Source organism: Herpailurus yagouaroundi, unplaced genomic scaffold (assembly GCF_014898765.1).
Source record: "Herpailurus yagouaroundi ecotype Mexico unplaced genomic scaffold, PumYag 140, whole genome shotgun sequence".
NCBI classification, from domain to species: domain Eukaryota; kingdom Metazoa; phylum Chordata; class Mammalia; order Carnivora; family Felidae; genus Herpailurus; species Herpailurus yagouaroundi.
Genome location: NW_024412395.1, coordinates 26,724,760 through 26,740,355, shown reverse-complemented (window position 1 = coordinate 26,740,355; position 15,596 = coordinate 26,724,760). Strand labels below are relative to the sequence as shown.

Sequence of the window (15,596 nt, the reverse complement as noted above, 5' to 3'; positions counted from 1 at the left end):
TGTAATTTTTACTCGGCAACAATTAATCAAGTAGGCATTTTCTTTATTATTAAATTATTTAGTTAATAAATATTCTCAATTGGCCAACATATTTGTAGTTTGCATGTTATTTTTGATTTTCCTACAGTGGAACATATTTGGGAATTTTTCCATTTTCTAGCAAAGGGACCATTAAGGCATGTGATTTTACAAATTTCTTTTCTTTATAAGAATAACTGTGAACAAGTCCTTGAAACTTTAAACCATTCAAAAACCCTATTTCAACCATTTTATTTTGTAAGGGATGCAAACACATTGCTTTTAGCAGATAAGAAATGAGAGATTTTGCTTTAAGGCGTCTTTCTGTTGGGGTAAGCAAGAAAATTAGCATTTTAGAAGTTCATTAATACCAGTTACAGACTTTTGAGTCCGGAAGCTGCACTGTAGTTAACGTTTTCTTTTCATATCCTAGTGAAGTGAATAGTACCTGAATATTATTCTTCTATAAACACACAAGATGGTATAAATTGAGAAACAGATAAAGATATCTAGAAGTATGTTTTCCATTTTTGGATTTCCATTTTTGTAATTTGGAGATTTGAATTTATCTAGCTAGTATACTTCGCTTTTCAAGTCTTTTAGTGGTTCTTTATATGGCCTTTTATGTTTTGTATCTTCCAAAATTTTTTAACTAGGAGGAATTCCTAGGAAATCAGATTAGTAATGAGGGCAGATACCTGGCTTTAGCATTCATGAAGGCTACATTAATTCAGAAGTGAGAATAAACATATGAAAGATACAACATTTTCTTGAGTCATAAAAAGAAAATTTCAGGCAAAGGCTAGTTTTATAGTTAGACAAATGGTGTGATTTGAGCTGGGTCAACATTACTTTTTGAAATGTCTTATATAAAAACTTGATATCCTCACTACTGTTCTGATTATAGAAGGCCCCTTACATTATACTTCCCAGGATGAGACGAGAGCATGATCTAATATACTCAGATTAATAGAGTGCCATCTTGAGAGAAGACCCTTGGTAGATGGGGGTGATAAAGTCCAGTGGAAGGCAAGGGAAAAGGGAGAGGGAGAGGGGGAATGGAGAACATGGGTGCTTTAGGTCTGAGTATGGAGAAAGTGGGTTCGTTAAGACTCAACATTTGAAGGTGTCAGGTGTAAGGACAGACTGACCTGAGAAGCTTCAGAAGCACTCTTTGATTGATAACTGAACCCAGTTTCAAGTCACCTAGATCTCTGAGGGCAAAACATATAATGCTGCTGCCGAGGCACACATTTCTCCCGGCTGAAATAACAGGGCCTATGAGGCGCTTGGCACACAGTGGATGTGATGGCGAATCCAGAGGCAACTGTGAAGTACATTTCACCTTCCAGCACTTAATGGTTGGGAAAGGGAGTGAGATACAGTGCAAAATAGATGAAAATCAGTATTAAACCACAGGTATAACATGCTATGTGAAGAGAGTAGGAAAGAAGCTAATTCCTATTGAGATTTATTCCAGGAATCATGTGATTTGTGTTGTTTCCCAATCAGCAAAACCAGCAATGGTGTACCTCTCACTCAGAAAGACAAATATGCTGTTCCTTCCATTGAAACCAATGAAATAATTATGTACATACTTACTCCAGTCCCGCTGGTTGATAGGACAGTGAATCCCAACAGAGTTCAAAGAAAGAGCAAAGACAGGTAAGGGAATACTTGATGGCTGTCAGAACATGGAAGGAACAGATTAATAAGAAGGGACAGCAGCGCACTCACTAAGGAAAAATGTAGCAGGGAGAGAGGAGGCCACAAAAAGACAAACAATCTGGAGAAACGTCAAACACGAGATGGTGAAACAGCAAGAAAGACTGCTATTTAAACAAAATGATTCCAGTGGGGCCTTTAGAATCTTACAGACATTATGTTGAGCGGACTATTGGATACCCTGCTCACCCTGAGTGTCCCCAAGATGGAGAACAATTGTTGAAAGAGTAGCTAGGCTTTGGTTCCAGCTTGTTTCTAGATTACCACGAGACACATAGTGCCTTCTTGAAAGATACGCTGAATGAACGAATGCAACTTTCAGCTATTCATTTAAACTCATAGGCACTTGTGTTCTTCTATGAAGTGGATAGCTTTCTTATAAAGATCTAGGGAGTCAGCACTTAAAAGTGCTTTGGAGAACTGAACCTTCTCTTGTCCTTCTCTTAAAGAAGATTCACCTAGTTCTCTAAAACAAATGTCTTTTCAAAAGTAATTATGTGCTAATTGTAGGAAATGAGGAAACAATTTAGAAAAAAAGATAATAAAAATGACCAGTACCTAGTCTTAACATATTATGCATTTATGCATTCTTGCCAATGTTTTGGAAACAGAGTTCAGCAATGCCTAGTAAACTAGTCCTTCTGAGACTCATGTCTGGCATGTAGAAAATGCCTCACCTTTTTGAAGGAAATGGCTCAACCTTGGACCTAATCAATAAATTAATTAAAACGTGTAGAGACTATTGGGTGTATGATATTCTTTGAGGTAATGTAGGACAGAAGGTCTTAAAAAATATGAGCTCTGCTTTTTAGCAGTGTCCAGTGTGTTGAGAAGATATGCTATGTACCTAATTTAATGTTATATGACACACATATATAATAATATTCATGATAATTATGTAATAATAATATATATCGATTATATAGTAATAATAATGTGATTATTGTGCATTGAGTAGTCGAAAGTACAAGCATAGTATTTGAAAGGAATTCCTCTAAATTGGGGTGATCCGGGGAAAATGTGAGTGATATTTAAATAATCCAAGGAACATATAAGATTAGTCCTTTATCAAATATTCTTTACTTAAAAAAACCTGTACATATCATTTGATTACGATGGTTGTCTCCATTAGGATGGGTCTCAGGGACATAGTTCAATAGAACTTCCATTTCTATGTGGTGTAGCATTTTCCAGTGCAATGTAGTCATTGTGTCATGTTGATCGCCTCATTTCAAGAGAATGGACTATCTTCCTTTAAAGATAAGAAAATTGCCCTGGGGAGAGTAATGACTTGGGCACGACAACACAGCTAGTAAGAGGTCATACGGAAACTGACCTTGGGTTTCTAACTCCTGAGCCAGTGTTCTCATTGCCCCTTACTGCCTAAAAAAAGAATGGTTCAAAGAGGCACACGGAAAATGAGACAGATCGGGATATGCAGTTTACCTCACAGAAATCATTTACCATTATATCTTCACTGAACTATTGTAACAACCTCCTAACTGTTTTCCTGCTTCTACTCTTGCCCTCTGAAATTTATTCTTCTCATAGCAGCCAGAATGATTAAAGACAAACACATAAATAATATCAGATCATTTCCTGATTACTATCCCTCCTACACCACAGTGACTTAGAATGAAAGGCAAAACTTCTCATCTTCATTTACAAGGGCCTCACCGGACTGGCTTTGCCCATTTCTCTGACCTCTGTGCCCTGATTTCACACAAGCCCTAGTTCCCTGGCACTAGTTTCCCTCTGCCTGCTCTGCTTTCCCTCACATCTTTGCATGCTTCTCTCCTTCCGATCAGATCAGGTTTCCACTCAGATGGCTCCTTTTCAAAGAGATCTTTCCAGACCATCCAATCTAACGACCTTCCCTCTTATCTTCACCAGTTATTCTCTATTGCATCACTATCTTGATTCTTTTTTTAAAAACGTTTATTTATTATTGAGAGACAGAGAGACACAGAGTGTGAGCAGGAAAGGGGCAGAGAGAGGGGGAGACACAGAATCTGAAGCCGGTCCAGGCTCTGATCTGTCAGCACAGAGCCCAACACAGGGCTCATACCCACAAACCAGAGGATCATGACCTGAGCTGAAGTCGGATGCTTAATCGACTGAGCCACCCAGGCACCCCTCACTATCTTGATTCTTGACATGACTTATAAGCATCGCATGTGTTTGCTTATTAGCAATCTCATTGCACTAAAATTACACTCCACCACAGCCTGATCCCCTCAAATTCTCCTCAGTACCTAGAAGGGAGCCTGGCTCATGGTAAGTTTTTAGCAAATAATGCTGAATTACTAAATCCCTACTTGAAGTTTTCCTTCGGCAACCTAAAGCTGTATTTTATTCTTCAAACGAATTTTGCTCCTTTCTTAATTCTTCTCATATACTTTGCAGTTTGTGTTACTTTATTTGAGTCACAGCAAGAGCAGGGCAGTCACTCACAATCTGAGCCTGAGGTGCCCATAGGCAGACTGATATGGAGCTGGAAGAGCTTTGGCAACAAGCAGTGGCACTGAGAGGGATCAGACTGGAAATTCACATAAGCAGGTGACAGTCCTGTTAACACGGTCTTAGTACCACTGGGGTTTGGGAGTCATCCATTGTTCCCTCAGACCATCTTTCTTGGCCTAATGAACCAGGTTGTCAGGCTGGCTCAGGTCTTCCAGCTTCACAGCTGCCTCCTCTTTTCGCCAAGCCTCTCCTGTGTGGTCCGTGTTGGACAGTCAGATCGTGACTTCAAGTAGAGGTGGGAGGTGAGGACAAGTAGACGGGTCATTGGACTGTTCATTGAAACTGTCAAATTCTAAAGATTTTCTTCCAACCATCACTGATCATCCACCATTATTCATTAATCATTCTCTTATTGAATCCATTCAGATTCGATAAATATTTATCTAAAGACCAATATGTTCCAGGTACCATGAGAGCCGAGGATACTTAGGTGACCCAAAACAAGCAAGGTCTTACTCACATAGAGGTGCAGTAGAGAGGAGGGAGGGAGGCACTGAAGCAACAGACAAAGAAGCAAGGCAGTTTCAGATAGTACATGTTCTGAAGAAAATAAAACAAGACACTGAAGTGGCAAGTGACTGGGTGGGTAGGGTAGAGGCACGTGTTTCAGATGTGTCAGTCTCACTGACGAGGTGACTTGAGTGTCAAAAAGAAAGCCCTGTCAGGGTCTGAAGGAAGCACATATCAGGTAGGTAGGAGCAAAAGCCAAGGTCTTAGTAAGGATATGAGCTTGATGTATCTGAGGAAGGAAACCAGGGTGGTTAGAAGATAATGAGGCAAAAGAGAGGTACATGGTGATATCAGAGAGCTGGGAAGAAAAGAATCTGTGAAGCCTGCAGATCCTAGTATTTCTTGCCAATTTACACTGAATAAATCACCAGACTTTTTGGCTATTGGATTAGAATAGCCATGGAAATACAGGCTCTGTGTCCATGTGTTGTGTTTGCTGCTGAAGTCCCAGAATCCTGCATGTTGCCTGCCTGGCACATAATAAGAGCTCTGTAAGTGTCTGTCAATGGAAGGATGATGTACAAACTAAAATCATATTTTACGGAGTTGACCTCTCAGTTTCATATTGATCCTGATGTGCTTGGGACCCTCAGAAAAGAGGAAAGCTGACGGGATACCTGCCACTGCCTCCAGTGGGCCCACGAATGTGAGAGCATAAAAGAGAATGTGTTTGGAAATCTACGTGTCTCTAAGTCATTCTGATTTTCATTTGAGCATTGCTTCAAAACCCCACATTTGTACATTTTGGACACTTATCTTCAGGATTTGCATGGAAACCTGAAAAAGTTCCTTCTTGGCCTTGCACCTGTTACTTTTCCTTTTTGAGAAGCAGCTTCGAGGTGATAAGAATACTTTTTTTTTTCTCCTAAAGCACACTTTTGTTAGAAAATGCTTCTAAACTACACAGAGAACTTGGAAAAGAGGTGCTAGATAAATATATGTGAGTCACAGAAGCTGAAATTACCAGCAACAGGGACTTCCTGTGTGAAAACAAAAACAAAAGCATTTTTTCAAAATTCAAAATTCAGAGCATGGCGTTAACAAGAGCGATCATTTCATTGCTATTATCCAATACGGATTTTCTGTCTACCTGCTCATTCCCAACATTTTGGAGAGCTAAGCTGGCAAGCCAAGTTATACCACAGCTGCCAATATCATTCCTGACTTGCCCAATCGCTAACAACATACTTTGTGAAGGAAGAGTAAGTCATATCTCCTCAAACTTTGTTATATGAAGGTAGGAGAAGGGGATACAGGGTTCTAAACTCTTCATTTCTGTTCCATGATGCTTTTATCCAGTCTAAAATTAAATGCTCGTTTATAACAGTCTGGGAGAAAATCTAACATAGCTTGAGTTTTCTTTACTGAGACACCCAAGAAATGGAACACAATGAACGGAACACCCAAGAATACGTAACACAATGTATCAACATATATTGACATAGAGTGGGTTTGTATTAGAAGTTCATCATTCTCTTATTTTATTTTATAGGAACAGGTCTCTATTTAGCCCCCATACAGTATTAGGCACTTTGCTATATTGGGGAGACAGTGATGAATCGAACTTCCTACTCCTGATGAACTCAGAGGCAGTTAGGAGTTATTTATTAAAAGGATCCTTTAAATGAAGTCTTCTCTTATAAAAGAGTTCCACAGACAGGACACCAAGAAAGTATAGTATTATAATGAGAACAAGTGGTTTGGATTCTTTGATGTTAAAAAGAAGAACATGTCTCTCTGCCCCCTCCCCCATGGTAAATTGAATCCAGGACTCAGCGATACATTCTTTGGAGTAAGTTTAAAATGGATTCACTGTCTGGCTTCAAAACATATTAATATTGTGGTCTTAGAAAAGTTACTTAATCTTTCTGAATTACAATTTTCTTGTGTAAATCATGTGGAAAATAAAGTTTATCTACCTTGCAAACTTTTATGAGGATGACAGCTAAGTCTAATTTTCCATACCCACCATACAGTAGATTCTCAATTAAATGCTAGCATTGGCATCATTTAGTTACATTTTTAAATATTATTTACTCCTTCATTTTTATTTTTTTTTAATTTTTTTTTCAACGTTTATTTATTTTTGGGACAGAGAGACAGAGCATGAACGGGGGAGGGGCAGAGAGAGAGGGAGACACAGAATCGGAAACAGGCTCCAGGCTCTGAGCCATCAGCCCAGAGCCTGACGCGGGGCTCGAACTCACGGACCGCGAGATCGTGACCTGGCTGAAGTCGGACGCTTAACCGACTGTGCCACCCAGGCGCCCCTACTCCTTCATTTTTAAAGCAAATCCTTAGGGAAAACATCTTTCCTTTTTGATTTTTTCTAGAATCTACAACATTGGAAAACGGTTGTAGTTGTAAAAAATAGATCAGTAATTTAAATCATACTACTAACATACATGTGACATCTGTGCCATTTTTTAGTTATACTCTAAATTGTAACTCAGAGTTCATAAAAGCTAGTGAACATCATTAAATCAATCAGTAATCAAAAAGAAAACCTCTCATCTTTAGAAATTATGTTAACAAAAAGAGTTCACAGTCTATTTCTGCCTTACTCAAATATAAACCTTGTACATTTTATGGCTTGTGGGTCTCATCTCCACTAGATAACCAGAATAAAATGAGCAGGATGTTGTGCAGGGGTTCCCAAACACGGCGATGCACTTGACTTACCTAGGGAGGTTTTCTTTTAAAAGAAAGTACCTATAGCTTCAACCCCAGACTTTTTATACCAGGGTTTTTATGACTGGGTTCCCAAATCTTTATTTTTCAAAGCTCCCTACTTGATTCTTGGGGTAGAAAAACTTTATATGACCCTCAATTATCCCCTGATCCTTGTGTTTATGTCTTGTGTAATCCCCTCCCCTAGGGTATGGATAGGAACTGTGACTTGATTCTATCAGAAGGCACCAAAGGTGATGGGATATATATAACCTTCATGATTATGTTACATAGGATTATAACTTTTGCTTTAGCTACTAGCCTCTCCTTTGCTGCTTCAATGAAACAAGCTGTCATGCTGTGTGATGGCCTACGGGGAGGTCCACAAGGCCTTTGGTCAACAGCCAAAGTTGAGTAATGTTGAGGTCTTAATTCCAACAAACCACAAGGAACTAAATCCTAATAATCATGTGAGATTGGAAAGTCCACCTGTCCCCACTTGAGCCTCCAGGGTGAGGACCCATCCCTGGCCAACGTCTTGAGAGTAACTTATGGGGATTCAGCTAATCCATGACCAGACTTCTGACCCACACAAACTGAGAGATAATAAATGTGTGCTGCTATAAGCAGCTAAGTTGGTATTAATATTGTTACGCAGCAGTAGAAAACTAATACAATTCTGAAATACAGTCAGTGTCAGCAACCAGTGATATCAAGTATAGTTAAGAGCAGAAGTAAGCTTGGTGTGTTTCCCCACTAGTTTTTAATTTTTACTACTTAATTCTGTTGGTGATGATGGTGATTTATGATGGCCGATTTTTATAAATATCCTCGGATATTGGTAGTTACATACCTCTGACTGATTTAATTTCTGGCGTCAATTGCCAAATCTACGTGGCAAAACCATAATTAGAATTAAGAACTAAAATTTTGGTAGACTTCACTCACCTCTCCCATGAATCTGAAGCTACGCTTTTGGAATCTGGTGATTCCCAGAGCCTATTGATAAAATAAAACTAAATTTCTCTTTTGTGTCAAGGAACCCAAAAGTCCTATGAATCTGGCTAGTGAGACAAATCAATGGATGGCAGGGAGTCTCCAAAGCTGTTCTCTACTTGATATTTCTTCCTAGAAAAAGAATCTTAATGCCATCAAAGAAAATCCAATCAGGTGGAAGTCCCAAACCATACTTGATTATTAATATTTAGTATCATGACTGTCCTAAGAAAACTAAGTTGCAGTGATCTGATTTCATCTAACATCTTAAAGTTAGCACTGAATGTCACTTGGCTGATTCAGAGCTTTTAAAGCCCTTGGCATTTTCCTTATTATTCCCATTTTGGAAGTGAAGAGTTTGAGATTCAAAGGGGTTAAAACTGTTTCCGTTAGACTAACAAATAGCTCAGAAGCAAGAGGCAGCAGTTCCACTGATGTTCACCGGGTGCTCTCTGTCCACTAGCTGGTCTCTGCCTCTATCTCACCACAGCATTAGGTCAGCTCGTTATTGCTTGGCAGGTAATAAATAATAAAATATAACTCATTATAAATGGATGATATAATTTTGCTTTAAAATAAGTAGCCCGAATTTGTGTATTTTAGATACTAGAAGTATTCATAAAGTTGTTATTAGAATATTGTGTAAAAACTAGGGTGCCTAACTCAGTTGGGAGAACATGTGACTCTTGATTTGCAATTGTGAGTTCAAGCCTCACACTGGGTGTAGAGATTACTTAAAAATAACATCTTTTAAAACATAATATTGTGTAAAGACTAAAGACTATATAAATATACATGAATGGGAAGAGCTTACTGTTTTTACTTCTGTTCAGCATTATTTACTAATGACAGTACATTTTTTAAGCAGCTAGAAAGCAATACAAGCTTCGCCATCAACGGTCTTTGAGCTCCCAGACTTCAATGTAGCTGAAAAATGAGGTCTAAGAAAGTTTCCAAAGCCCTGAACGATGTTAGGGACTAGCCCTTTTATGATCAAGTGATCTTTTCAGCTTTAATGGGAAAAATAAATCATTGTTAAAAGATAATCTTGTCACATGGAGGCCAGAAAGGTGTAATATCAATGATTTGACTTACCGAAAAACCACCCTACAGAATGGGATAAAGCAAGTAACAGTTTGTTTTGTTGCTGCTGTGGTTGGCAGTCAGAGCGAAGCAGGCTTAAGGAAATACCTCGTTTTAAAAATAATAAGAGGGCAATCTAAACACACTTACTAGAAAAGTGAATGGACTTGATACAAGGGCTATTTTATAAGAACAGAACTGCCAATTGTTCACTTCCTTTCTCTGTTTCCTCTTTTATTCAATTTTTGATGCTGCAAATAATATGAAAAGCATGGGGTAGCTCTAAACTTAATGCTTTGCTTGGCATTGTGGTACACATCTATATAAAAGTAGTTTAGATATAGTTGGTAACATGAAATTGTTTCTCTAATAGTTTATTTTCAATGGAGCTTATTCTTAGCATGTTCAAAATAAGCAAATTCATCTCTTTAAGCCAATGTTTAATTTGGATTATTATGCCAATAAGATCTGGGTGAATAAAGATATGCAAAGTGCAAGACTGTAAATTAATGGGAAAAAAAAAACCCGTCTCCCATTTGAAACAACACACACGCACAATCATATGCACACACACACACATACACACACCCACACACCCAATTAAGATTCTTGGCCACGTAGATTTATGGCATTTATATATTTTGTTCCTCTGGGTGTGAAAAAGTGAAGGAGGGTGTCCCTAAGATTCTTCCTTTAAATTTTTTTCCTATATATGGAAAACATGTCTAAAATCCTGGTGGGAAGCAACTTCCTCCAGTTCAAAGAAATGGTTAGAGAGAATATTTGTTACTGGGTACTAAGAAACACCAGTCTGGAAAATTCCCACTCAGTTCTTCCCCCAGTGCTTCGTGGTTCTCCCATTGGCTCATGGGCTTGGGAAGCTTCATAGTCAATATTTTCCAAAAAGGATGCCAGTCTTTCTTGTCCCTTTTTTTAGAGAGTGAAAGAGAATATCTAAGTAGTACCAAAGAGCGTCTGAGCTGAATTTGGAGTTTGGGAAATCAGCCTAGATGGGCGGCTTAAACCAGAATGTTGATGTCAGGAGGAGGGGATGCAACCAAGTGAGATTTCCAAGACCCACTTTCAAAAGTTCTCAAGTCAGTTATGCAGCATTCTTAATGCTGAAGTCGGTCCTTTGCAAAAGTACCCCCATGTAAGAAAACCATCAGGTTATAGATCACTCTGAAGAATCAACACAGTGTCACAGGCTGGTGACAGGCTGACATCTAAGGTCATGGACCAGTTTTCTTTGGGGGATGCTCTCATAGAGTGTAAGAGTTGCATCAGCAAAATGTCATTGAAAGCTGTCACCAAATACAACAAACGAGGCAGAGCACTGCTTATTCATGCACCGATGGCCCAGTAAATTGAGAGTTCTCAATGACTGCTGAAGGCAACATCAGAATATTGGATTAAAGTAGCTTCTTGGTCCAAACACAGATATGTAAAGCCCTACAGAGAATGGCAATACCAGGCTTCTTCATAACTGTGATGTTCAGCAATTTCCTAGACATTTGTCTTTCTTGAACTATTTATTTTTTTTAATGTTTATTTGTTTATTTTGAGAGAGAGAGAGAGAGAGAGAGAGAGAGGGCACAAGCGGGGGAGGCACAGAGAGAGAAAGAGAAAGAGAGAGAGACAGACGGCAGAAGCGGGGGAGGCACAGAGAAAGAGAGAGAGAGAGAGAGAGAGAGAGAGAGATTGAGAGAGAATCTCACGCAGGCCCCTCGCTTTCAGTGCAGAGCCCTGGACGGGGCTTGATCCCATGAACTACAAGATTGTGACCTAAGCCGGAATTAAGAGTCAGAGTCTCAACTGAGTGAATCACCCTTCTTTCTTGAACTATTTTAGTCAAAGTCCTATGGCAGTACCTGTCACTTACAAATACTGGAAAGCAGGTGTAAACAGAAAGTCAGTAACAAGGACGTGTAGCATGAAGACTGATATCCGCTTTTATAAGAAGATAATCAACAATTAATGAATGTGAAATGCTCAATGGCAGTAGTGGTTTTCAGCATAGGCTCCGAGTCATAGGGACCAGGGATCTAGTCCCACCTCCTTCACTTACTTGAACTATGACCTTATGATATTATTTGACATCTCTGAACCTCAGTTTCCTCACCTTTAAAATGGGAACAATAATAATTCCTATTCTGTGGGATGGTAGAAAGGACTAAGTTGAATGGTATAAGTAAAGCACTTTACTACAGTGCCTGGCATATAATAAATTATGAAAATATGTTAGCTACTTTTATAATAATAATAATAATAATTATTATTATTATTATCAACATTACTAGTTATAATTAGAACATGCTTTTCAAAAGCGATCACTTTGAATTTAACTTGTATGCCATCTGATCTGGAAGTATAATGAGGGTATCCAATTCCTACTGATTTAGTGAGTCAAACAGAAAACCAAAACAAATTGAATCATTCAACTGGTGTATTTAGAATTGCTGATGATTATAGCATTCATGAAAGTTAGTGAAATACATAAATTGCAATTGAACTGTTCTTGAAAATCCCCCAAATCAGTTTTCATTTGTCTAGCCTAATGGTGGGTAGGACTTGTTCATTTTTTAAAATGTATATTTAGAACCATCTAAATAAGAAACATTGTGGAATGTGAACATGGAGGAAATAAAAGGTGTTAATACAATGAGACTATGCCAAAATCATGTATGTTCCATCTTTGAATACAAAAGAATGCATTGCTTTCACATACCGTTTTATACTTTGCATGCAATTATCTATCACTCATTGCCACTTTATTTCCTTGCTCTCTCTCTCTCTCTCTCTCTCTCTCTCTCTCACACACACACACACACACACACACACACACACACACCACACACACGCATACACACACACACACACACACACACACACACACACACACACACACACACAGAAAGGAGGCTACAATGTACATAGTCAGCCTCTTTGTACCCAGCACTGATTCTCTTCTAAGTCAGCTCTGCTGTCAGAGATCAGTGTGCATATAGATGGGAAGGTCTGACGTTAGCACCAAAGTTATGGGGTCGCTCCAGAGATTTCATTCAAAGGATAATCTGATTAACAAAATTTTGAGGCAGACCGGTATATGCATTCTTTTATCATCTAATTCAAAAACCTCCACAACACAACTTGGATGAAATCGCCAGTATCAAAGGTCCTAATGTAGCATAATTTGTGTTGAGCATGCTGCATTGTGACAGTGCTATAAACCAGGGAGACAGTTTACTGACAATTCTGTGCTACCAGATACCAACTCAGGCCTCTGTCCAGCTTTACATTGTCAACTCTCATGGAAACATGAGCAGCTACACAGCCTCAGAGGACGCTGAAGTCTGGATTGCAAAAGATGAGATGGACAGATTTCAAATTTTCATTGCAGATTTTTTTTTTTTGCCTTTTCAAACTGCTGAGCATAATTTTTTTAAAAGGCAGGAAATGCAACTAGTGTTTGTTTCTAGCATGGCTTCTGTTTTGAGATTTCTTCTTTGTAGAAGAAATGTGTTGCCCAGCTGTCTAGAATCCCAATCAGGATATGGCTTCAGTATGAAATATATTAAAAGAATGATTTTAGCTGGTTATAAGCAGGAACGAAAATGAGGCTAGGGCTTTTTTATCCAATTTTTACTCACAGAGGGGGCATTCTGGTTCAGTCCAATGGGGCCACTATGAATAAATGAGGTAAAGCTTAGTTCTGTTTTTGGGGTTTTTTACCCCCACCCCCACCCCAGAAGGAGAGTAATTGTGAAACACAAAGGTTCACATTAGTGAGCAAACAGAGCTGAGGAGATTCTCAGTTACAAAGATTCTCAGAAATAAGAATCATGTGTCCACTGGCCAGAACTATTGCATTCAACTCTTAAAAGTGCAGTTCAACCCAAATTACACTGTTGGAGGATTTAATGCTTCTCTGTATTAATACTTCTCCTATTTGCAACACACACATATACACAAACATTATTCAACATGCATTAATTAAGACCTCCCTTTATGCACACCCTAGGGCTACTATTGGTTAATGGGGGAAGAGACAAAGATGATTCAAATCCTAACTTTTAAGATGTATAGAGATTTTTTGACCAGTTTTTCTTTTCTTAACCAACTTACGATGTTTGGGTCTGCTTGTTTCCTGTAACATTTCCTATTTTTATTTTTTAGAATTCATAGCTTTTTCTAAAAGAAGTTTCAGGTTTACAGAAAATCTGAGTGGGATATGTAGAATTCCCATATACCCCTCTACCCTCCACCCCAACACACAATTCCCTTATTATTAACATTTGCATTAGTGTGGTACATCTGTTACAATTGCTGAACCAATATTGATACATTATTATTAAGTACAGTCTATAGATTAAGGTTCACTCTTAGTATTGTATATTATATAGATTTGACAAATATATACTGACATGTATCTGCCATTATAATATCAGACACAATTGTTTCATGGCCCGAAAACTCCCCTGTGTTCAATGAGTCATCCCTCCCTCTGTCTACATCCTTTGCTACCACTGATCTTTTATGGTCTCCACAGTTTCGCCTTTTCCAGAATGTCATATAGTTGGGGTAGTACAGTAGACTGCCTTTGCAAAATGGCTTGTTTCACTTAGCAATATGCATTTAAAGGTCCTCCAAGTCTTTTCAAGACTTGATAGCTCATTTCATCTTATCACCAAAAAGTATTCCATTATATGAATGTACCATAGTTTGTTTACCCATTCACCTATTTATGGACATCTTGGCTGCTTTCAAGTTTTATCAATTATGACTAAAGCTGTTGGAAATATTTGTGCACAGGCTTTTGTGTGAACACAAGTTATGAACTCTTTTGGGTCAATACCAAGGAGCACGATTGCTGGATAGTATTGTATAAATACATTTTCCTAAGAGCCTACCAACTGCCTTTCCAAGTATCTGTATCATTTTGCATTTCAACTAGCAATGAATGGGGATTCCATACCCTTGTCAGCACTTGGTGTTACCAGCGTTTTAGCCTTTGGCCATCCTGATAGGCGTTTGGTAGTATCTCATTATTGTTTCCATTTGTAATTCTTTGATGATACATCTATTTCCTAATTTTTAATTCTTTTACTTACCTATTACATATTTTTCTAACGTCTATGATTTTGACTTTGATGTTCCCATCATTCATTTATCCAAGTACTTATCCACATGGATTAAGTGTTTATTATATGCCAGTAGCATTTTTCAAAGCTAGGTTACTTTTCTTTATTTTACCCTTTTATTATTTTTTTTTTTAGTTTGCCATTTTCCACTAATTATTCATTTCACGTAAACTGTTAGTTGGTTTTTCTGTCTATTAATCTCCAAGTAAGCGGGCTATCTTTTATTTCTCTGGTGACAATTGCTTACTCAACTTTCTCTTGTTCTCTTCAAAGTGTTTATCATTATAGATTCATAATACATACAGCACAGAGTCTGAAATATTGTTAGAGATGAAACTACTGAGAAAAATGAAGTGAAGAAATCACTTACCTTGGTTGACAATAAATCTTAACTTCTGTATTGTCGCCAGATTGCCACTAACTCGGTATATTCCATCAACATCTAGACCTGAAAATAAAAGGGCATGTTTTATATTTGTCCATAAAAGAACTGAAAGGATAAAAGAAAAAAAATTAATAAATGTGAGAAGGAAGGAAATAGTAAATCAACACGAAATATCCCTTCCTCACAGAGAAAACAAATTTCTGTTCTACACCAAGCAATCTTAATAGTTTAACTTCAACAAACTAATCATAAAATTCAGTCATAGTTAATCATCAACAAATTTAAGTCTAGTTGAATCATAGAAGACCAATAGGTAGCATTGGATTTGACACTGTAGTTAAGGTTCATTCCCCAGGAAAAGGCACGAATTAAACTAGTGGCGGACAGGAGAAGAACCTTTACATATACATTATTGCTCTTTTTTGAACAGAAAATAACCCAAGGCATTTGTGAAGTCTCCCTTCCTCTTTCTCCTTCCCTCCCTCCAGTCTATTCTGTTCTATTCTATTCTATTCTATTCTATTCTATTCTATTCTATTCTATTC

General features: G+C 38.1%; 1 protein-coding gene across 4 annotated transcripts in view; it reads right to left on the bottom strand.

Annotated features, from left to right (window-relative positions):
- The window catches only part of ARHGAP15 (Rho GTPase activating protein 15), a 619,122-nt gene that overhangs the window by 188,050 nt on the left and 415,476 nt on the right, over positions 1–15,596 (bottom strand). For all 4 annotated transcript variants that reach the window (XM_040474977.1, XM_040474975.1, XM_040474976.1 and 1 more), the window contains exon 11: positions 15,037–15,114. In XM_040474977.1, coding sequence (XP_040330911.1) covers positions 15,037–15,114 — 78 coding nt within the window. The remainder of the gene's footprint in view (positions 1–15,036; positions 15,115–15,596) is intronic.